Source organism: Callithrix jacchus, chromosome X (genome assembly GCF_049354715.1).
Source record: "Callithrix jacchus isolate 240 chromosome X, calJac240_pri, whole genome shotgun sequence".
NCBI lineage: Eukaryota > Metazoa > Chordata > Mammalia > Primates > Cebidae > Callithrix > Callithrix jacchus.
In genome coordinates, this window is record NC_133524.1 from 37289343 (window position 1) to 37314107 (window position 24765).

Sequence of the window (24765 nt, forward strand, 5' to 3'; positions counted from 1 at the left end):
ACAGTTCTGAAGGCTAGAAATTTAAACTCAAGGGTTCAGCATGCCATGCTCCTTCCGAAGCCTGTAAGGGAGAGTTCCTTGCCTCTTTTAGCTTCTACTTCTTCTTTTACTTTTTTATATTTTAAAAACATTGTGTTGCTCTGTCACTGAGGCTGGAATGCAATAGCACAATCATAGCTCACTGCAGCCTCAAACCCTTGGGCTAGAGTGGTCCTCCTGCCTCAGCCTTCTGAGTACCTAGGTCTACAGGCGAACCAACATACCTGGCTATTTTTAAAATATTTTATAGAGACAGGGTCTTGCTGTGTTGCTCAGGCTTGTCTTGAACTCCTGACCTCAAGTGATCCTCCAGACTCAGCTTCCCAAAGCACTGGGATTAAAGGCATGAGTCACTGTTCCTGGTATCTTTCAGTTTCTTGTGCTTGCCAGCAACCTTTGGCTTTCTGTGGCTTGTAAATACATCACTCTAATCTCTACTTCCACTGTTATATGGACATTTTCTGTGTGTCTTCACATAGTTCTATTTACAAAGACACCAGTCATGCTGGATTAAGGGCCCATCTTACACAAGTAATACATTATTTTAACTAATTATATATGCAGTGACTCTATTTCCAGATAATATCGCATTCCGAAGTACTAGGAATTAACACTTCAACATATCTTATAGGGTGAAATATTTTAATCCTAAGGGTCATCAAGTTTATGGAATTAACACTAAATATGTTTATGAATACCAGTAACTTTACTAGCTTTGTTTTTTTCTCCCAGGTATGTCACTCAGATCATTCCCTTAGCTAATACTACATATGAAACCTTAGAATTGCAAGCAACAAACAGTAATCCTGAAAATTTTGTCCTGGATCTTGACATAAAATCAAAAGTAAGTAAATTCAGAGAGCCATGAAATTTACTGCTGCTAGAGCATTTTCCAATTCTGAACTTGGGACACTGGTGGAGTGTTATCACTTGAATTATTAATTATTAACAATGATTTAAATTTCTAAATTTTAAGAATTGAATTTTATAGGCTATGTATGGTGGCTCACACCTGTAATCTCTGCACTTTGAGAGGCCAAGGCAGGTGGATCATGTGAGGTCAGGAATTCGAAACCAGCCTGACCAACTTGGTGAAACCCCATCTCTACTAAAAATGCAAAAATTAGCCAGACATGGTGTCATGCACCTGTAATCCCAGCTACTTGGGAGGCTGAGGCATAAGAATCACTTGAACCCAGGATACAGAGGTTGCAGCGAGCTGAGATTGCACCACTGTCCTTCAGCATGGGTTACAGAGCAAAACTGTCTCCAAAAATAATTTTTTTTTAAAAGAAGCATTTTCTTTTACATACTTCTCCCCTTGAATTTTAATTTATCAACAAAACAATATCATGTTAATATAAATTTTTGAATATTATATGCTGGAGTCATGCTCATGATTACTTCATTATAATAAATTGTTTGTGTTTTCTTTCTCACCATTTTAATAATCATTTTTAAATAGTTTCCAGTATTATGATTTTTAAGTCTACTGTCATTATATATTTCCAGGTTTCCAAGAGACCATTTGTTTTCTAGCCTTTACTGAGTTGTTGCCCATCCCCCATTCCTTCACCTCTGACCCAGACACACACTTTCAGACAATGCTGACAGCTCTACCCCTCTCTGCTTCTTTCTCTGCTCAATTTCTCATTCTTAGATCCTGACAGAGGCTAGGTCCTGTCAATGATACTAAATCACTTTTCTTCTTCCTGCAAGTTACTAAGATTCTGAGGTTTAGCACGACTGTTTCTAAAGCGTAGACACCACTTACTGGCAGTGAGTGTCATACTTTCAGGTAAACATCAAAATGATAGTTACAATAGACTATTTTTATCAAGGTACTTCCAAGTAAATCATGAAATCTGCTAGTAGACATAGTATTTAAATAAAGGCTTTTACTATTTGTTGTTTAATGATTGTTTGGCAAATCTACACTTTGATTATTTTATTTATATCTTAACATCTGTCTCTTGTCAGTTACTGGTTGCCAACTTATATAATGATATAAAAGTAGTTCTTAACATCATAGTGTGTCAAATTAGAAATCGCTAATTACTATATTGCTAAAATTGGCATATATGCTTTAATCTTAGAATGTGTTAAAATGTACACATATTATTATATTATTCAATACCATATTTTTCCATAAATTATATAAAGTATGATATTCAGGATATAATTTACATATTACTGAAATTCCTCATTAGAAAGTGTGTTTTTGTATCCTTTATAGCTCTACTATTAGAGAAGAGTCTAATCTGTGATCCAAGGGAAAATAAATATAATGTATTGCACATCCAAACTTATATGACATAATCAAGAATACGAACTTTCTTTTAATATTTCCAACCATGGCTTACTAGTCTATTAATTATTCTAATCATTTACCAAACATTATAGAGCACTGAATATGCAATTAACTCTAATATTAGAAAATAACTCAAAAAGTTATATATGAGAAAAATACTATCACATTTTACAAAACAAATAGGAACACACATTAATTGTGATAATAAATGAAAAAATATATATAGAGAAAAATATCTACATCTTTATATCTATGGAGAGAATAAACTATTTTTCCAAATTTTCTAAGTGCAATTTTACTTATTTTTGCTAAGTCTGACATGGAAATTAATTAATACTCCTGAAATGTATATTAACTGATAATCCTGAAACATTCAAGATATCAGAGAGAGCACCAGCCTGAGGTAAGAATATTATATGTAGATAAACCACAATTGTATAGTAAACAAGTAACTCAGTTCTAAATATAAAACTAACTTTGCATTTGCATTTCATAGTCATTACCAGAGTTTATTGGGCATCAACTGCTGTATTCTAGAAGGATTGAAAGATACTGCTAAATTGTAATTTTGCCTTTGGTTTATCTGGCAAAATATATTAGTATAAAATAATAGACTTCCATGTGCACTTTTGCTATCATTTTGTAAGTGTTTATCTTAAAATTAAATTATTTCCAGTGTAGCATTTCAATTATGTAATATACTTAAGCCCTTATTATATTGTGATGGAGTCACTGGCTTCTTTCACAGTCTCTAAAGAAGTAACTCAAACTAATACTGTACAAGCTCAAGTTATCCTAGAGGGTCACACCTTGAATGTATACAAGATAGGAGGAAGAGGAAAACTTCCTTGCACATTAAAGAAGTGTGTCTTATACCTTTGCTTAGAAACAGTTCATTTCTTTTGATAATACCAAGGCAAAAAGTTAAGTTACTGGTGGTTTGACATGTACCTTGGGATGGGCAATACGCTATGGGTTCCTACATAAAATGTTTATGTCTTTTATGGGGATTCAACCTCAGCTTTAAAAATTAACCCTGACTTCTTTTTTTTAATCTTGGATAAGAATATGATGTCAGCACCCCTAAACACTGTTTAACATGGGACCTTTGAACAATATTCAAGGATCAGGCATACTGAGAACAGATAATTTGCTGCAAGGCAACATGTTAATCACACAAACATCAACCCTGCATATACCTAGTAATACAAAGATAAAGCAAATGGGTGTTAATTTTTGTTTCTTCTTTTCTTTTTCCATTTACACAGCTGATTGTAAATCCTCACTCCACTAGGGAGTTATCTGTTCACTTTTATCCTTCTGCTCTTGGAAGAGCTCATCATCAAGCTTGCATCAACTTCCACTGTACTCAGGTATGATAGAGTATTCTTGGACCAAGCCAAGTTAATTAGATTTTAAATCAATATATAAATAAATATAATTCATCATTCATTCAATTATCATATTTTGCAAGTAAAACAAGTTAATTATAAGTCCTTAGTTAAATGATCTTTGGAAAATACAATATGTATTATGTACATGCAGACATCTAAAGAAGGTATTTTTAAATACATACGTCAGAGGAATGAAGAGAAATATATACCCAGATTTAAAATACACATATTTTAATGTTCATGTCAAATTGCTGGCTTTTATGTTAATTTTCTGACTTGAGTTTTACTACTCAACTTTCCATAAACTTAAATATAAAATATAGAGTGCAATTTATAAATATTTGTTATTTTTTCACTGCATTTCATCTGAACAGTGTTCCTAAATATTAACTTTAAAAACAAGAGTTTATTACTTCTTGATGATCTCTAAATGTCTTTCATGTCATTCTAAGAATTATCCCAATTCATTCTCACTATACTCCTATAATGGAAGTACTGTTATCAATCCTATTTAATGCCCAGAGAAATTAAAATCAGGCAGCTACTAAAAGGTTGAGGTGTGACCTGAATCCAGGATAATCTGGTCTCAACTCATCTTCATGGCTACTTCTTACAGCTACTTAGCCAACTGATTGTAACTCTCTTACTGCCAATAAAAATTTCATGTAAAAATTTACATTTATATTATTTTTACTTCTTCTAATGTTGATGGGAGGAATGCAAATGGAGGAACGTACTTTATATCTTAGAAGACATCAAGGAGCTTACAAAACCCTGATATCGGAGGGACAGTGGAATCAAATATGATACAGGGGTCTCAATGTCAGTACAGGGCCTATGGGTAACTAAAGTATCTTTGTTTCTAAAAAAATTTTGTAATTCATTTTTAGAAAATTTGTTTTGAGGCTGTAAAATTGTCTAAATACTGTAATAACTAACTAATATATGACCTGAGACTTATACTATAGAAATATGCTTCTTTCTCAAAAATATTAAAGGAGACAAACAGTAATCCTTATCATACAGAAGGAAAAATATAATGGAGATTATTTTCTTTTAGACAAGTAATTATAACAAGGTTGTTCTTTTAAGTGATTGCTACATAGCAGGATTAGAATCCCTTCGTCATAATTATTAGGAAGGATTTATTTGCTTGCATTTCTGGTGGAAAGCATATCTATTCAAGGATAGTCTTAGAAGTTAGCAGGGAGATAATCAGTTCTGCATCTTAATAGCTTTAAAAAATCCTATCCTAGAAGTTGAATGTTAAATTCTTTATCAAACACAAAAAGGCTCAAACATCAAAATAATTCAAACCTTTTATGAGTCAGTTGAACACTGATGGTTAATTGCAGTCACTCTGAATATCTCCTTCCAACTTGTAGCAAATCTACAAGGATTCATCTATGATTAGACTTCAATCAATAATTCATCCTTTCAGCTTCCAGGTCTAGGACCTCCTCAACCTTTTCGATATATTGCTGTAACCTTTGTGATTTTTCTTGCCCTATTTATCATTAAATCATTTAGGCCGTCTTCTTTTATTTAATTCATTCAGTTGACACCTTTTGCGAGAAAAACTAGTTCGTCATAAAGTATTAATTGAATGAACTTTTGAAAATGTGATATGCATTATGTATGAGCAGGCATGTAAAGAAGGTATTTTTAAAAATAAACTCTAGAGTTTATTTTTCTGAGTCTGGAATGACTTTTTATCATTAGGGAAATAGTCGTATAGGTTTCCATCCTCTCTTGATTTAACTGATTAAATCTATCTAAACTGACACACACAGCTGATTAGCCAATTAATCTAAAGCAAACTAATGGCTGTGCTTATAAGGTAAACTTTAACTATTTCTGATTGTACCACTTTGCTGGATTGAGGGAAATGGCTGTGGTTCATTATGTGCTTCATTTGTTTCTGGTTCCAATTCATGTGAAAAGCTCTGCATTGTATAAAAATGTAACCATTCAGTTATGGTTAGGGTTTGGGTTAAGTTCAGATTGTGCAGATTTTGAATCCTGTGATTAATTTGGTTAGTATAACAAAACTGCAGATATCACGAATGTATATTTTATGCAACCAGTCTCTAAACTAGATTGTGTTAATATGTAACAAAATAAGAGGAACAGTAGTAGTAAGCAGCAAATGTGGTAATTATAACTTCTCTTTGGTTTCAAAGTTTATGTTCTGATGTTTTCTTTCTTAGTTTTCAGATGTTTCCTTTTATTTTCAAATAGGTGCCTTGTTTATTTCATTCATATTTGATTGTATGACTTGTTTCATCTCAAGGTCAGAATAGCAAAAATTAAGGAAGAATTTATTAAATCAGAGTGGTTTTACAATCCAGCATGTGTCTGTGATCTTTATAGCCTGTGCCTATGGAAAGCTCTGATTATTCTTAGCAAGTTTTAATTCTCTGTCGCTCACTGCATAAGCCAGATTTGCTATCCTTTATATTTGCTTGTTTTTTCTTTCAGAAATAGCAAAATTGTATCTTTAAAAGTTTTACTGTCTCTCCTTTAGAAGAAGATAGAGATAAATATAGGCTGAATATATTACTTAATTGTTGAGCGCATGTTTGCTGGGTTACTTTTTAATTTACTACTCTGAACCCAAGTAAATAATTTAATCAATGCTAGGAAAAGTGTTGCATATCAGTGTTCAATAATCGTGGGATGTGGTTTAACGTAGGAACTCCAGTACTCTAGGCCACTTGAAAAAACATGAAAGCATAACCTTCTTTCTGTCATGTGGCTCATTCACAGTGGTTTAAAGTAACACAAGCTCTGTCATTTAAGATTTCTTTTATAAAGTATCCAAATAGTAAATAAAATTATTTAAAAAATTATTTAAACCACTTTTTAATTAAATTGAACTCTGACGCTTGACTTTAGTCAGCCAATCTTGCCAAAACAACTTAGGATGTTATTATTGAAAATACAATGAATTTATATTATGCTAGTCAAATCTGTGACTAATAGTAATACAGTCATTTGAAGATAATATCCAGATGAAATTTGCCTTTAATTCTCCCTACTAAGGAGGCAGGATTTTATGGATTTTCTTTCACTACTTCTTCTAATTTGAAATAATCTTAAAGCAAGTTTCCCTCTTTTTATTGGAATTTAAGCTTGGAAACATCTATATAGTTGGAAAAATTATAAAGTAGGACATTGTGATCCTTTATTCATCTGCAACATTAGCAAAGTGTTTATTGCAGAAGTTTAAGAGACCCTAGAACTGAGTTACAGTCTACTATACTCTGAAGGGACTTTTATCCTAAAATACAAAGGGATTTCCAAACAGCTTTACATGCTTATGAAAGGTAGGTAAAAGCAGTAGCCACATTCAATCTCCTTCACATAATTTTTGATTCATTTATCCCTATCATGTGGTAACCGATAATGCACTCTACTCGATGAAGGGGGTAAATAATATAGCATGCAATTGTGCATACTTCCTCTTAATGTAGCTTCAATGTGTGCCTCACCTTCTTTGCCTTAATGTGATAGCTATCTGAATTTAATTTAAAGTTCACACAGAGAGTTTGGAAATTACATGCAGTGTTTGGTACCAAGTTTGTTAGATAAAAAACAAAACAAAAGAAAACAAAACAAAACCAACTTGAACAGAATGCAAAGTTTTCCTTTAAAGTTTCTCTTTTATGTTGCTATAAATTACTTTATATTCATTGAAATATGTTTGATATTTGAATATTGCTCTTTTGCCCTCTTCTGCTTCAAAATGAAAATATATAGAATTATTTTTCATAAAATCAAAAGGAATTTGGAAAAGAAAGGAAAAATAAAACAATGCTTTTTAACAACGAAACTTATCTAGCCCAATTTCTGTATGCTTATTAAGTATTGCAAATAAAATATATGTAGTTAGGACACATATGTTATGAATACTTATCTTCAAACAGTTTACAGAATGGCAGTTCTACTTTTCTGGAGTAGGACTGTTTCCCCAGCCTCTATGCACAAGAAGAATAATCACACGCATTGGTCTTCAGGCATCTATGGTTATAACTTTCAAAAATCCCACAATGGAAAAGGTCCTCATTGATGTCACACTGACAAGTAAGTTCTTTTTTTAAATATTTTACATGTTATTTTATAGATATTTATCAGACTTATTTTGGCATAGGATCAAAACATTTTAGAACAAATGAATACTTTAGAAATCTGTTAGCTAAAGAAAATTATAAGAGAAAACAAGATTTGAGAGATGCAGTATTTTGGCTGAAATCATAGCTCATAATGGTGCAGAATCAGAATTAGATATCTATAAAAATCAAGTTCTTCCAATTTTATCCATAAATGCAAATATGTAAATTAGATTTGTAAGATTCTTATATTACTCAAATATGCCAATACTTATTCCTCAAAACTTTATAGAAATTCTGATATTATGACTTTGTTTCCTTTTTGTATTTTCTTAATAAAGAGACAACATATTTGGAATAAATTTCGGCTTCAACCAGCCTTGCCCTTTTTTTATGCCATATTAAGGATACATGCTTTTAATTAGATTATTTGAAGAGTTTGGTCACTTTATATTAAACAAACAAATAGTGTAAGTCTGAATTAAAAATTAACTCAGCATGAATTTTTTGAAACACATTTTCAATCTAATATTGAGCATGACCAATTTATCTTTTCAACTATGATGACTACTTCTACTAAAATTATTATTAGTGCAATGATTGGGTTAAAGTTATATGTGTGTTATGGTTTTTTATATAAATGACCAACTTTCTAGAATGTTTATGCTTTTGTAATTCATGCTGCCATTAGGAATATAATATAGACATTACCTATTTTCAAGAACTGTGTAAGCTCTGAGTAATAACATTGTCTTTAATCTCCATCAATCTGATTGAAAGAACATTATGTTGTATCATCATTGCAAATTTACTATTTTTGATTAATGTTGAAGCTGAACATAACATTTACTTGTTGCACTTTGGTGCTTTCCCATTATTTCTTCATTTTCTTGAAATGAAATATTTTTTTTTTGAGACAGAGTTTCACTGTTGTTACCCAGACTGGAGTGCAATGGAGCGATCTTGGCTCACCGCAACCTCCGCCTTCTGGGTTCAAGCAATTCTCCTGCTTCAGCCTCCCGAATAGCTGGTACTACAGGCACGCACTACCATGCCCAGCTAATTTTTGTATTTTTAGTAGAGACGGGGTTTCACCTTGTTGACCAGGATGGTCTTGATCTCTTGACCTCGTGATCAACCTGCCTTGGCCTCCCAAAGTGCTGGGATTATAGGCATGAGCCACTGCGCCCAGCCAATAATTTTAAATACTAAGAAAGTAATGTCATCTCATGTAAAATTCCCTTATAAGAATTTTGGCTGCAATGAGGAGAGCCATGTGGTGTTTAGTAAATGTTAATTGCAAGCTCAAGGAAATCAGCATTTTAAGATGGAAAAGATTGAGCATATGTATAAGCAGAAGGGAGAAGCCAGGGTTGAGCAGCAGTTAAAGGTATAAATGAGGTAAGGTTTAACTGATAGGCTATGGGTCTAGGAGGGTTGGGAACAGAACAGAGGTAAAGGAAGAGCTGAATAGGAGGGGCATTTCTTGCTTGGGTGGGGGTAAAATAAAATAAATATGGATGTTGATGAATTGATAGGTAGTGGAAGTGCTTTGGAGTTAGGAGCAGTTCATATATTTACATTTTCATCTGCTGAGGAAAAGTGATAATAGAAAATTTGAAGAGTGGAGTGGTGGTTCGAAATAACTGTTGGAGAAAAAGGAACATGGAGCTGACAAAATTTAAATATAAAAGTTACTGTGTTTGGGATTTAAATCATAAATTTAGATATATACCAAAAATGTGTCTTTATGAAGTTTATACCAATTGTAGGGGTCAGAATTTCTAGAATGCGAGCACACTAGGCACATCAATGGGTCTTTCCAGGGAATGGAATTTTCAGTATAGGTACAGCCAAATGACTTTATATCTGAACGTATAATAAAGAACAAATTTGGGTTAAGATTTTAACATTAAAAATAAACTTTCAAATAATGAGTGACTTTTTAATTTTCTAACATTGCTATAAATTTCTTTCTGCTATATAACAAGAAAACATAGTAAGCTTGACAATTAAAAGTTTATCAGCCTTTTGTAGTTATAAACAGTCTCTTTTAAGAGAACTCACTCTTTGTTGGGCAAATGTTCAGGCTTTGTTTCTCTCCCTTCTTCCTTAAACCTGAGGAGGTATGAGACAAAGGAAAATTCACAGACCTCTAATATCTTATTTCTCTTTGTCTGTCTCTCTATCCTATGTGAAAAAGAACTCATTTCCCCTTTGTTGGTGATGCCATCTCCCTTTCTGTTTTCTTCTTATTCTTCTCCCTTTTTTGGTATCATTTTTATGCATTATCTACATATCTACTTAGTCCTTGGTGACTAAGGCTCACAATTTGACCTAAAGAAAAACATAGTCTCTGGAAAAACATGACTGATGAAAGAAATAAAATATTTAACATATATGCAAAATACTCATTAAAAAATAGAAATTAATACTATATTAGTTCATTTTTGCACTGCTATAAAGAAATATCCAAGACTAGGTAATTTATAAAGGAAAGAGGTTTAATTGACTCACAGTTCTTTATGGCTGGGAGGCCTCAGGAAAGTTACAATCATGGTGGAAAAAAAAAACCAGGCATATGTTACATGGTGGCAGGGGAGAGAAATCAAGTGTGTGTAGGAGGAAATGTCAAACACTTATAAAACCAACAGTCTCATGTAAATTCACTCACTCTCATGAGAATAGCATGAGATAAACTGCCCCATAATCTAATCACTTCCCACAAGATTCCTCCCTTAACACCCGGGGATTATAATTTAAGATGAAATTTGTGGGGATACAGAGCTAAACCATATCAAATACCTTCTCATTTAAATATTTGTAAATGTCTTTAAATCATTTCATGATAGAAGTAGGCAATCTCATTTTGTCTTTTAAAAGAAGATGTAAATTTTCATAGCAATTCTACAGAATTAAAAAAAAAATTCTTAGGCAAGTTCATAACAAGACTGATCTTACCAAATGGTTACTTGCTGGTGTGAAGAATCTCACAGCATTTGAGATCCTACATTCCTCATTTTCCTCTCTCTCTCTTTCTCTCCCTCTCCTTTTCCCTCTCCCTCCTTCTCCTCCTCCTCCTCCTCCTTCTTATTCTTCTTCCTCTCTCTCTCTCTCTCTCTGTTTCTCTTCTCATTAGCTGCAAATCCTGGGATGATTTCTTCCCCTAATGGCATGGCAACTTGTGCATAGCTTGATGTAAATATTTGTCACACTTATTGTAGCTAATATTTGTTCATCCCACAATATTTGTGAGATCTTTATAGACATGATCTATTAGTAACTTGAGCAAATAAGACAGAGCAGACTTTTGATGCTTGCCTGCTGAATGACTAGATCATAAATAAAATACCCAAATTTCTGAATCTTAGAGATAACACAGTTGAAATTAAATACCAAAGATCTTTGGAATATCAAAAGCCATTATTTCTGGGAGAAGTAATAAAAATAGAAATAGCCAAGATATTACCAGGAGAAAAGACAGATAATTGGGTACTCCAGAAGTTCAATAGTGAGTTTGACATTCTAAAAGTGCTGCCTTCTTGGAAAACGTAGTGAATTTGAGAAGATCTCTATGTATTTTATATATCGCTAGCTCTATCTATCTATGTATTAATAGAAGAAAAATTTTGCCAACTTAAGTTTAACAGAGTTTAATTGAGCAAATAACAATTCACAAATCAGGCAGCCTCTTAAGCTAGAGAGGGCTCAGAAACCAGTATAACCACGTGGTGTAAGATTTATGGACATAAAAAAAAAGTGACATAAAGAAAACAGAAGGGAGGTACAAAAACAGCCAAATTGGTTACAGCTCTGAGTTTGCCATATTTGAACATAGTTTGAACAGTTGGCCACCTCAGTGAATGACATAAGAGTATGCTTACAGTCTGTTTACGGTTCTATATAGCTTATGGTTCTCTATGTACAGAGAAACCTTTAGGCTGAACTTAAAATATGTAAGTAGCCAGTTTTAGGCTAAACTTTTTAACACTATCTACCTATCTGTCTGTCTGTCTGTCTGTCTATCATCTATCTATCCACCTACCTATCTGAGAAAGAGAGAGAGAGAGAGAGGGGCAAAAGAGAGAGGAGATATGTTAGGATATTGCAAAAGTATTAAATACTATTATAAGGAATCCAACTTTTATCCTCTACATAATGACAGTTTCAAAAGATTACCTGACTTTATAACCTGCATTTTGAAAGCTAACTCTAGAATTGTTTGCGGATGATGGATATGGATGGGTTGGGGGAAAATTGGAATTGAGAAGCAGAGATCAGAAGATTCAAGCCAGTAACAGTGGAAAAGTTCATGACCACAGGTAGCAGAAAAGCTCATAGTATATACCTAGAATTTTTCCAAAAGTCTGGAAATCTGTTTCTTTAGCAAACATGTTTAATGTTTCATGTGTCCAGACTAATTTTTCTTCAGATAACTCTACTATGTTGCCTGAAAATGTTTCTAAAGGCTCACCTATAGTCCTCATATTTTTAATACCCAAGATGAGTGTCTTGTTATATCCATCTTAAAATAGTCTGATGCTAAATATTACTGTGGCTGTGCCATTTGGTGAAGAAATTGAGGACCTTGGGCACACACTGGTCTATGCATTACAAAAAACTTACCATTATTTCCTAAGGAGAATTTTGGCACCATTCACAGGGAATTACTTAGTGGAATGGCCTGTCCTTCACTTGAGCATAAATACTTGTTATGCTCCACAATTGACACATGAGGGTGTGAACCTGACCTTTAACTTAAGTCACAGTTAAGGCATATAGTGCCCTTGTAATTTAACAGGTGATACACAGTTGTGATTGAATCTGGGAACACATAATAGTTGCCAATTATAAAGACTATACTGAGCACTTGATTTGTGTAATTCTTTTCGTTATCTCAGGACAACAAATATTCAACTAGTCTTTATCTGGGCCATTGTCCAGCTACCAACATTTGTAACTCTATTAGGTATTTCCGTTGGCTGCCCTAGTGAGTTATTTTTCCTTAACCTAAGGATGACAGGAAGTGGTGGATAAATATGACAGTTCCCATCCGCCTGAGCAGTATACTTTTGAGATGTGTGTGCTGCACTGGTTCTCAGAGTTGCCTAGTTGCCTTGAGCCTCATATATCCACAGTAGTAACTTCCTTTGTAATACACCATTTATTGGAGTTCTTCTCATCTTTGTCTCACTTTTACACTTCCCTACTGGCATTTCCTGAGGTCATGTCCCAAATAACAGCTTCTGAGGAAACCCCAACTAAGACAGGAACCCTCTGAAATAGGCATTATATCTGTCTTTAAAGAGGATAAAATTGATGAATAGAGAGGCTTAACAATTTGTTCATGATCGTGGAGCTATTAAGTGAAGGAAGTAAGATTAAAAAGCCAACTCTGCAAAGCCAGGTCTCTGTGTACCTTTGTACGTGGCTTCTCAGTAAGCAGGCAGAACAATTTCTCACTAAGTGTTCACCTAGTTATGTATAATCCTGAAAAGCTCAAGTGGAGAGGTAATGTTAGTTAAGGGTTACAGGAAATACTTGCAGTCTGTTTCTGTGAGTGGTCTGAAATCTGCTTAACAGATTAAATAGAAGGAGCCAGAAACCCAGTACTTGAAATCAATACACTCCCCCAACCACGTTAAGAATTGTGTTCAATGAATTTAACTGTGTTGTCATGTCATTTACCCATAACACCAGATTGCATAGAAATATTCTAAAGGAGGCATCATGATGTATTGGTGAAGATGTTATCAAAGGCTTTCTTATCACACTGTAATCGTTTTTAAATGAAATGTTTTTATGAATCAGTTGTTAGTATCAGGAAGAATGGTTCCCTCTTTTGAGCAATTGTCTGGTTTTTGTACTGTGGAGCCTGATTATGTTACTACATTTTCCCTCAATATATTAATTTCTAAGAAAACATTTTGGCTTCTTCCAAGTAAATGACATGACCATTTTCCTTCAATATATTAATTTCTAAGAAAACATTTTGGCTTCTTCCAAGTAAATGACATGACCATACTGTGTCTCATTCTTGACTGAAGATGATGTCCCTAATCTTGTTTCAATTTTCTAAAAAATTATTCTAATTCATCTTTGTTTGTATTTTGTATTTTTGTGATCTACCCAGCTTAGGAATAGGAGGAGATATCACACAAGGAGATATGCAACCTCTAACAAGTACAGGGGGGAATTTTTTGTTTTGTTTTGAGACAGAGTCTCACTAGGCTAGAGTGCAGTGGCACGATCTCAGCTCACTACAGCCTCCAGCTCCCAGGCTCAGATGATTCTCCCACTCTACCCTTCCCAGTAGCTGGGACCACAGGTGTACACCACCACGCCCGACTAATGTTTTGTATTTTTTGTAGGGATGAAGTTTTGCCATGTTGCCTAGGCTGGTCTGGAACTCCTGACCTCTAGTGATCTCCCTGCCTTGGCCTACCAAGTTGCTGGGCCTATGGGCCACCACATCCAGCCCTCAGGGTGAATGTTTGAAAGATCTTTCAGTGGAATATTACGTAAGGCAAGGTGTAGAGAAGATAATGTTTCAGACATCCATATATATTTAAAGCCATGCCAATTTTGAAAGGTTAATAAGATAGGGTGATAAGAGAGGAGGTACCTAACCAACCTGAGGATAGTATAGATTCTCTAAAGCAAACAATTAATGAATCCCAGGAGGAGCAGGATGCTACCAAATAGCTTTCAAATAGTCTGGGAAGCTAGAATTTTTAAGACCCTTTATGTTACCAAACATGAGCTTTATCAACGTGACTGTACCCAAATTCCCCTGAAAATCCTGGAGGTCAGTATTCCTGCCTTTCTGATGAGGAACCTCAGGCTGAAAAATTTCCCCAAATTCCTCACTTACAGTGAGTAAGTGGTGGAACAGCATGTTGAACTTATTATGTCTGACTGCCTTCTTGAGGACCACTAAACATTTTTTATCTGCTCACAGATGGTAGTTTTAAAGCCAGTTATATGATCTAAAGTATGGCACTTACTCCTCTTTGACACCTTCCCTTGAATCTTAGGGGGATAGGCCTCCCTCCATTCCATCCAAAGTCCCTAGGAAGTGCCCCTACTGCTGCTTATTTCACATTTTCTCAGCTGTCTCTCCTCTTTTTCACTCTGCCATCAGACACTGGCTTCCTGATACATACATGCTTTGGCTTCCTGTCATGACTTTGTTTGGCTAGCACGTGTACCCTTGCTCAGTGACTGGTGTCCACGGACACAATTCTTACAGTATTTTCTCATCAGCAATTATGTCCCCTACCCAAGACCCCATCTTTCAAGTTTCCACCCTGATCAGATGGGAATAAAGGTGGAGAAGGAAAGGGTAGCCATCAATGAAAGCAAGCATCTGAGATGAAACATTAGAAATTAGGGCCTGATTTACACATATTACACATTTAAGGGCACATCTTCATTAGATGTTCCAAACCTTTGCTAGTAGTCATTTAATATTCAGTCATTGAGCATCTATTTCATGCTGGAAACTGTTGTATGTGCATTCCAGAACTATCTCCCATGTGGAGAAAACATAAGTATATATATATCTGCAAACATACAACCTCACAAATACATTCATTGTTTTTGATTTTGTATTCCACTCTATATATGAAATTTCAGCATGGATTATATACTTAAAAGTTGCATAAATGATGAATCAGTAATTAAGGAATACAAAGTAGCTGTTTTGATTATTTTTCTATCAAAATTGCTATAGTCTGGAAATTATTCACTTCTAATTAATCCAAATTTAAATGCAATATTAGTGATCTGATTCAGATATTTAAATAAAAGTGATTTCTGTTTTATATATCAGTAGTTTATTGGAACAAAACAAAATAGCACTGAATAAAAATGTGCATGCTAATTAACATGTTAGTTTTACAGATAGCAACTTTCATGTGAGAACTGGTAATGAAAACAAAGTACATTGATGAGTTTTTGTTGACTTTGGGTTAATTATTACCATGGTGTTCACCAGCAGTAAAATAATAAAGTGCACAATGTAGCGTAATTATAAGTTAATCACACTTACATGATATGGAGAAGAAATACCAGTGCCTTTCATTTCACATGGTAGAATTACTTATGAAATTCCCTGGAGGTCCTCTGAATCTTATCTAAAGCATATCCAGACTTGAGCACATATTTACGTAATATATGTGTAATCATTGCAAATTGCCAGTCAGGGTGAGCATGGTTTTATACTTAAGAAGAGAGATGGCCAGGGCGGTGGCTCAAGCCTGTAATCCCAGCACTTTGGGAGGCCGAGGCAGGTGGATCATGAAGTCAAGAGATCGAGACCATCCTGGTCATCATGGTGAAACTCTGTCTCCACTAAAAATACAAAAAATTAGCTGGGCATGGTGGCGCGTGCCTGTAATCCCAGTTACTCAGGAGGCTGAGGCAGGAGAATTGCCTGAACCCAGGAGGCGGAGGTTGCGGTGAGCCGAGATCGCGCCATTGCACTCCAGCCTGGGTAACAACAGCGAAACTCCGTTTCGAAAAAAAAAAAAAGAGAGAGATAAATTGGTGTAAGAAAAACTCCCAGAACCTAAAATTCTCTCCCAAATTCAGACATGCAACTTTTTAAATAGTTGCATTAATAAATAAATAGTATTGAGAAATTTGAGACTTTTGGCAGGGAATTCGGGTATCACATATATTAAGTTTTTATAACAGTTTAATTGAATTATCTGTCTTAGTTTACTTTGCTTATAACAAATAGTTAATATTATTGTACTAATAAAAAGTAAATGTGGAATAATTATAACCATTTTTGAGGTGAGTAATCTGAGACTCGACTTGCTTACAATTACTTTATTTTTAGATACTGTTAAGATACCTTAACATTTAGAACTCATTTGATTAGATTCTTGATTAGTAACACTCCAAATTCAGTAAACAATATTTGGGAGCTTATAAAAATTCATATTTCCAGGTCCACATTCATTTATTCTGATTCATAAGGGCTAGAGTGAGGCCCTGCCATCACAAGCTATTCCAATGCAGGTTATCAGAAGACTACACTTTTAGAAACACTGATCTATATACAATGATCTCAAAACATGTTTCTCTTTTATCATATATCACTGTTAGCAAATATTTTTCTGCATTTCCTTTAATGTATGTATATTTACATTTGAAATATAACCACATAGCCTATCAACTGATATTTTAATGTAAGTAGAGCTTAGCTTTTTAATAGAGAATTAATAAACGTATTTTTATATTTATTGGTTTAAACTTTTTGTTAACATTGCATAAATGTTGTTTATTTGTGCATATTTTTATATAGGCCATCCTTCTGTATCCATAGAGGATAGATTTCAGAACTCCCAAGGATATCACAATCCACAAATCTCCATGTCCCTGATACAAAATGGCGAAGTGTTTGCATGTAACCTACACATACCCTCTCAGATACTTTAAATCATCTCTAGATTACTTAGAATACCTAATACTATGTAAATGATTGTTGTAGTATATGATTTAGGGATTAAAGACCAGAAAAAAGTCTATATATATTCAATGTAGATGAAACCATCCATTATGTTTTTGAAGATTTTAAATCTGCCTTTGGTCGCATCCATGGATATGGAACTCATGGGTACAGAAGGCCAACTGTATTCAGCAGTGCAATCTATTTTTAAATAGCAGGCTCAAATAGAATCTTAATATCTGCTTGTTGAGTAGTTTAAATTAAAATTCCAAGATTTTTAAAATATAGAGATGTGGTCTTGCTATGTTGCTCAAATTGGTCTTCAACTCTTGGCCTCAAGCAATCTTCCTGCCTCTGACTCCCCAGTAGCAGGAATTATAGTCACATGCCATTGTGCCCACCTAAAAGTTCCAAGAATTTATGAGTTTATTTTTTAAACATTGTAGAGAAAACCATTTATATTAAATGTGTTCTTCAAAAAATGCCTTTTACATCTCATTTTAAAATATACTTTGAAAGATATTCATCTTATAAGCTTCCTATTAGAGAATAATTTTAATGTTATTTCCATCTATACTGCTGTTTTTCTTCTTGAATATGACATTGAAGTGTAACATCTCCTTATTTTTTAATTAGGTCTGGAACATCCCAGGCATCTTGTCACTGATCCTTCCTGGAATAACTTCATCTATGAGAATTCTGCCTTCCGATTTAGTTATTTGCGTCGAACACAAGGTACAGGATTTCTACATTACATTATATCATTCTGTGTTGTTGCATTTCTGAGATAATGAAGTATATGTCTATTGCCTTAGTAAATATTTAATACAAATTGAAAACATAATTTTAAATTTTTGGAATGAATTTTAATAAGCCGATAGAAAAGCATGGAGAGTAAAACTTTTTCTATATTCACTGCATTTACATTATTTTTCATTCTTCAGCACATAAGTAAGATTTGCCAAGTATTTTAACTTTGAAATTTTTCATGGTTGAATAGCATACCACGTAACACATGGTTATATGACTCAAGAAATGTTTCAGAAAATTATAAATAGCGTGCTAAAACTACAAAAGTAGTATCAATAGTTTTAATACTAATAAAAAGTAGTATCAGTAGTTTTAACTACTGTTTTACTGCCAATTTATTATAGGGTATGTATCTATTTGTGCTGTTGCTATATTGTTTTGGTTTGTTTTCTTTTTTGAGACAGAGTCTCACTCTGTCACCCAGGCTGGAGTGCTGTGGCGAGATTTCAGCTCATTGCAACCTCCACCTCCGGGTTGGAGGAATTCTCTGTCTCATCCTCCACAGTAGCCGGGACTATAGACGCACACCACGAGGCCTGGCTAATTTTTGTATTGTATTTTTAGTATAGACAGGGTTTCACCATATTGGTCAGGCTGGTCTCAAACTCCTGATCTCAGGTGATCCACCCACCTCAGCCTCCCAAAGTGCTAGGGTTACAGATGTGAGCCACTGCACGCAGCCTATATCTATTTCATATATATATATATATATATATATATTTTTTTTTAATTGCATTTTAGGTTTTGGGGTATGTGTGCAGATTATGCAAGATACTTGCATAGGTACACACATGGCAGTGTGTTTTGCTGCTGTCTTCCCCTTCACTCACATTTGGCATTTCTCCCCAGGCTATCCCTTCCCCCTTCCCCCCCCGCTGTCCCTCCCCTATTCCCCCCAGTAGACCCCAGTGTGTAGTACTCCCTTCCCTGTGTTCATGTGTTCTCTTTTTTCATCACCCACCTATGAGCGAGAATATGCGGTATTTCATTTTCTGTGCTTGTGTCAGTTTGCTGAGAATGATGTTCTCCAAATTCATCCATGTTCCTACAAAGGACACAAACTCATCCTTTTTGATTGCTGCATAATATTCCATGGTGTATATGTGCCACATTTTCCCTATCCAGTCTATCGTGGATGGGCATTTGAGTTGGTTCCAGGTCTTTGCTATTGTAAACAGTGCTGTATTGAACAATCATGTGCATGTGTCCTTATAGTAGAATGATTTATAGTTTTTTGGATATATACCCAGTAATGGGATGGCTGGGTCAAATGGAATTTCTATTTCTAAGGCCTTGAGGAATTGCCACACTGTCTTCCACAATGGTTGAACTAATTTACACTCCCACCAACAGTGTAAAAGTGTTCCTATTCCTCCACATCCTCTCTGTTGTCTCCAGATTTTTTAATGATCACCATTCTAACTGGTGTGAGATGATATCTCAATGTGATTTTGATTTGCATCTCTCTAATGACCAGTGATGATGAGCATTTTTTCATTTGTTTGTTGGCCTCATGTATGTCTTCTTTTGAAAAGTATCTGTTCATATCCTTTGCCCATTTTTGAATGGGCTTGTTTGTTTTTTTCCTGTAAATCTGTTTGAGTTCTTTGTAAATTCTGGATATCAGCCCTTTGTCAGATGGGTACACTGCAAAAAATTTTTCCCATTCTGTTGGTTGCCGATTCACTCTAGTGACTGTTTCTTTTGCTGTGCAGAAGCTGTGGAGTTTTATTAGGTCCCATTTGTCTATTTTGGCTTTTGTTGCCAATGCTTTTAGTGTTTTGGTCATGAAGTCCTTGACTACTCCTATGTCCTGAATGGTTTTGCCTAGATTTTTCCTCTAGGGTTTTTATGGTGCCAGGTCTTATATTTAAGTCTTTAATCCATCTGGAGTTAATTTTAGTGTAACGTGTCAGGAAGGGGTCCAGTTTCTGCTTTCTGCATATGGTTAGCCAGTTATCCCAACACAATTTATTAAACAGGGAGTCCTTTCCCCATTGCTTGTTTTTGTCATGTTTATCAAAGATTGTATGGTTGTAGATATGCTGTGTTGCCTCCAATGCCTCTGATCTGTTCCATTGGTCTATATCTCTGTTTTGGTACCAGTACTATGCTGTTTTGATTACTGTAGCCTTGTAGTATAGTTTGAAGTCCGGTAGTGTGATGCCTCCCGCTGTGTTCTTTTTGCTTAGAATTGACTTGGCTAAGCGGGCTCTCTTTTGGTTCCATATGAAGTTCATGGTCGTTTTTTCCAGTTCTGTGAAGAAAGTCAATGGTAGCTTGATGGGGATAGCATTGAATCTGTAAATTACTTTGGGCGGTATAGCCATTTTCATGATATTGATTCCTCCTAACCATAAACATGGAATGTTTCTCCATCTGTTTGTGTCCTCTCTTATTTCATTGAGCAGTGGTTTGTAGTTTTCCTTGAAGAGATCTCTTACATTCCTTGTTAGTTGTATTCCTAGGTATTTTATTCTTTTTGTAGCAATTGTGAATGGCAGTTCGTTCTTGATTTGGCTCTCTTTCAGTCTGTTATTGGTGTATAGGAATGCTTGTGATTTTTGCAGATTGATTTTGTATCCTGAGACTTTGCTGAAGTTGCTTATCAGTTTCAGGAGTTTTTGGGCCGAGGTGATGGGGTCTTCTAGGTATACTATCATGTCGTCTGCAAATAGGGACAATTTGGCTTCCTCCTTTCCTATTTGAATACCCTTTATTTCTTTTTCTTGCCTGATTGCTCTGGCTAGAACTTCCAGTACTATATCGAATAGGAGTGGTGAAAGAGGGCATCTTTGTCTAGTGCCGGATTTCAAAGGGAATGCTTCCAGGTTTTGCCCATTTAGTATGATATTGGCTGTTGGTTTGTCATAAATAGCTTTTATTACTTTGAGATATGTTCCATCAATACTGAGTTTATTGAGGGTTTTTTAGCATAAAGGGCTGTTGAATTTTGTCAAAGGCCTTTTCTGCATCAATTGAGATAATCATGTAGTTTTTGTTTTTGGTTCTGTTTATGTGGTGAATTACATTTATAGACTTCCGTATGTTGAACCAGCCTTGCATCCCCGGGATGATTCGTACTTGATCATGATGGATAAGTTTTTTGATGTGCTGTTGCAATCGGCTTGCCAGTATTTTATTGAAGATTTTTGCATCTATGTTTATCATGGATATTGGCCTGAAGTTTTCTTTACTTGTTGAGTCTCTGCCAGGTTTTGGTATCAGAATGATGTTGGTCTCATAAAATGATTTGGGAAGGATTCACTCTTTTTGGATTATTTGGAATAGTTTCAGAAGGAATGGTACCAGCTCCTCTTTGTGTGTCTGGTAGAATTCGGCTGTGAACCCATCTGGACCTGGGCTTTTTTTGTGTGGTAGGCTCTTAATTGCTGCCTCAACTTTTGCCCTTGTTATTGGTCTATTCATAGTTTCTGCTTCCTCCTGGTTTAGGCTTGGGAGGACACAGGTGTCCAGGAATTTATCCATTTCTTCCAGGTTTACTAGTTTATGTGCATAGAGTTGTTTGTAATATTCTCTGATGATGGTTTGAATTTCTGTGGAATCTGTGGTGATTTCCCCTTTATCATTTTTTATTGCATCTATTTGGTTGTTCTCTCTTTTCTTTTTCATCAATCTGGCTAGTGGTCTGTCTATTTTGTTGATCTTTTCAAAAAACCAGCTCTTGGATTTATTGATTTTTGGAAGGGTTTTTCATGTCTCTATCTCCTTCAGTTCTGCTCTGATCTTAGAAAATAAATAGCAATAAGTGCCCATATGAGAAGAGTGGAGAGATCCAAAATTGACCCCCTATCATCAAAATTGAAAGAGCCAGAGGAGCAAGATCAAAAAAACTCAAAACCTAGCAGAAGGCAAGAAATAACTAAGATATTTCTTCTATATATTAACCACCCTACCTGTCCATTAATGAATAGGAAAAATTCTAAGAAATAATGAAGTTTCTTAAAAATTTAAAGCTACAAAATTATGAATTTGATTAACAATAATAATGTTTTAAAATTACAAAACAATTGTTTTGGTGGTAAATATAAAGTATGAATTATCTTAACATAATTAATACAAAAAGACTAACTGAAACCAATAACCATTACTAACATATCAAGAAGAAAAGGTTAATTTTGCTTAAATTTTCTATAGCCATTTATAAAACTTTCTAAATGTCATTAATTCAATTCATTTGATACAACTCCAAGGTACAGGTGTTATTACTACTCTCATTGAATTATGGAGAGTGCAATTCAGAAAAATTAACTGATACAGAAGCAAAATAATTGCTTAATAACAGACCTGAACCTTTTTATGTTTCAACTTTGCAATGCATTAAAAGGAGTATGAACAACAGTTCACAAAAGAGAAAGTATGAATGGCCAAAAAATGGTTTAAAATATGTTCAATATCATTAATAATCAGATATTGATTTTTATTTAAATGACCATGTAGATTTTTTCCTTTTTTAAGTTTGTTTTTGTCTTTTAATGAAACTATAACTGCTAATGTTTCTATAGTGTGATTGGAATAATCAAACAGTGTTTGTGGGAATACAAATTACCTATTACATGGCTTTTGGAGAGTACCGTGTGTAATGTAGAAATAGAAACTTTGCAACTATCATTCTTTTGACCTAGTAATGCCAATTCTGTTGGTCGAAATGTAAGGTAGTACAACTGCTGTGGAGATCAGTTTGGAGGTTCTTCAGGAAACTAAAACTAGAGCTACCATGTGATCTAGCAATCCCATTGCTAGGTATATATGCTAAAGAAAGGAAATCAGTATATTGAAGAGATATCTGTACTCCCATGTTTATTGCAGCACTATTCACAGTAGCCCAGATTCAGAAGTAACCTAAGTGTCCATCAACAGACAAATGGATAAAGAAAGTATGGTACATATACACAATGTAGTAATATTCAGCCATAAAAGAGAGAGAAAGAGATACTGTCATTTGCAACAACATGGATGGAACTGGAGTTATGTTAAGTGAAACACACAGAAAGAAAGACTTCTCATGTTCTCACTTATTTGTGGGACCTAACAATAAAAACAGTTGAACTCATGGAGATAGAGAATAGAAAGATGGTTACCAGAGACTGGGAAGAGTAGTGGGTAGGGGTGGGGCCATGAGGGGAAGAGGGGAGAGTTAATAGGTACCAAAAAATAGAAAGAATGAATAAGTTCTAGTATTTCATAATACGACAAAGTGACTATAGTAAAAAAATAATTTAATTGTACGTTTAAAAATAACTAAAAGGGGCCAGGTGCGGTGGCTCAAGCCTGTAATCCCAGCACTTTGGGAGGCCGAGGCGGGTGGATCACGAGGTCAAGAGATCGAGACCATCCTGGTCAACATGGTGAAACCCCTACTAAAAATACAAAAAATTAGCTGAGCATGGTGGCGCATGCCTGTAATCCCAGCTACTCAGGAGGCTGAGGCAGGAGAATTGCCTGAACCCAGGAGGCGGAGGTTGCGGTGAGCAGAGATCGCGCCACTGCACTCCATCCTGGGTGACAAGAGTGAAACTCCGTCTCAAAAAAAAAAAAAAAAAAAAAACTAAAAGGGTATAATTGGACTGTTTGTAACACAAAGCATAAATACTCGAGGTGATAGATATCCCATTTACCCTGATGTGATTGTTATACATTCCATGCCTGTGTCAAAATATCCCATATACCTCATGAATATATATACCTACCAGATATCCACAAAAATTAAAAATTAAAACAAAGATATAATCAATGTATGGTTAATGTATGAATAAATATGCTTGATACTGCATTTTTTATAATAGCAAAAAATTGAAAACTGCCTTCATGTTAAGTAATAACTTTGTTATATTTGTGGCAACTATTTATATGTCTGCTTATACTTAATTAACTGATCCATTAAATAGGTGAGCCATTTTCTGTTTCTAACATTTCTTCCACTGATTCTACACTTTCAATGTCATTTCACATTGTGAAATAAATTGAAAATTCACCTACATTTTCTTTTTCTTCTCCTTTGTTTTTAATGAGAAAATGGTTAAGGTAGGTAGGCAAATTTTACTCCTTCAGTTCATCTATATAGTGCTTTTTTGGTATGTAATGAAAACCTAATTTGATTGCCCCTCAGTTAGCCACTTTTCCATTTTTTTGGTTCAATAATAATAATTATTTTGTTGCTATTTAAGTTTGAAATGTGACTTATCTGATATTCAGATCATATATACACTTTTCCCTGGATCTGTGTTTCCGATCTGATGCCAGTGCCATACAGTTTAAACCCCATGATTTTGTTTTCTTATTTTATTTCTTTCTAGTATATTTAAATGATATATTTTCTCTTATTTACTTATTATTCTAGTAAAAATTATAAACTTTTATCAAGTCCCCCCCAAAATCCCATTAATTATTTAATAGCAATTACATTAACCTATGGACAAATTTGGAGATGACTGCAACTTTATAGTATTTAAACTTCTTTTTTCGGGGCCATTCATTCTCTCACTATTTTGAAACACAGTATTTATGGCTGTCAATAAAATCTGATTTACAGAACAAAAATATAAACCTTCTACTAACTATATTATTTTCAATACCACAATTAGTAGTTATATATAATGTATTTTTTATGCAACATAC

At 34.5% G+C, this 24765-nt stretch overlaps 1 protein-coding gene across 1 annotated transcript in view; it reads left to right on the plus strand.

Moving 5' to 3' along the window:
* CFAP47 (cilia and flagella associated protein 47) overlaps nucleotides 1-24765 on the plus strand; it is a 437978-nt gene that overhangs the window by 349144 nt on the left and 64069 nt on the right. Inside the window, exons 53-56 of the mRNA XM_078364097.1 lie at nucleotides 772-883; nucleotides 3619-3723; nucleotides 7674-7830; nucleotides 17953-18051. Coding sequence (XP_078220223.1) covers nucleotides 772-883; nucleotides 3619-3723; nucleotides 7674-7830; nucleotides 17953-18051 — 473 coding nt within the window. The remainder of the gene's footprint in view (nucleotides 1-771; nucleotides 884-3618; nucleotides 3724-7673; nucleotides 7831-17952; nucleotides 18052-24765) is intronic.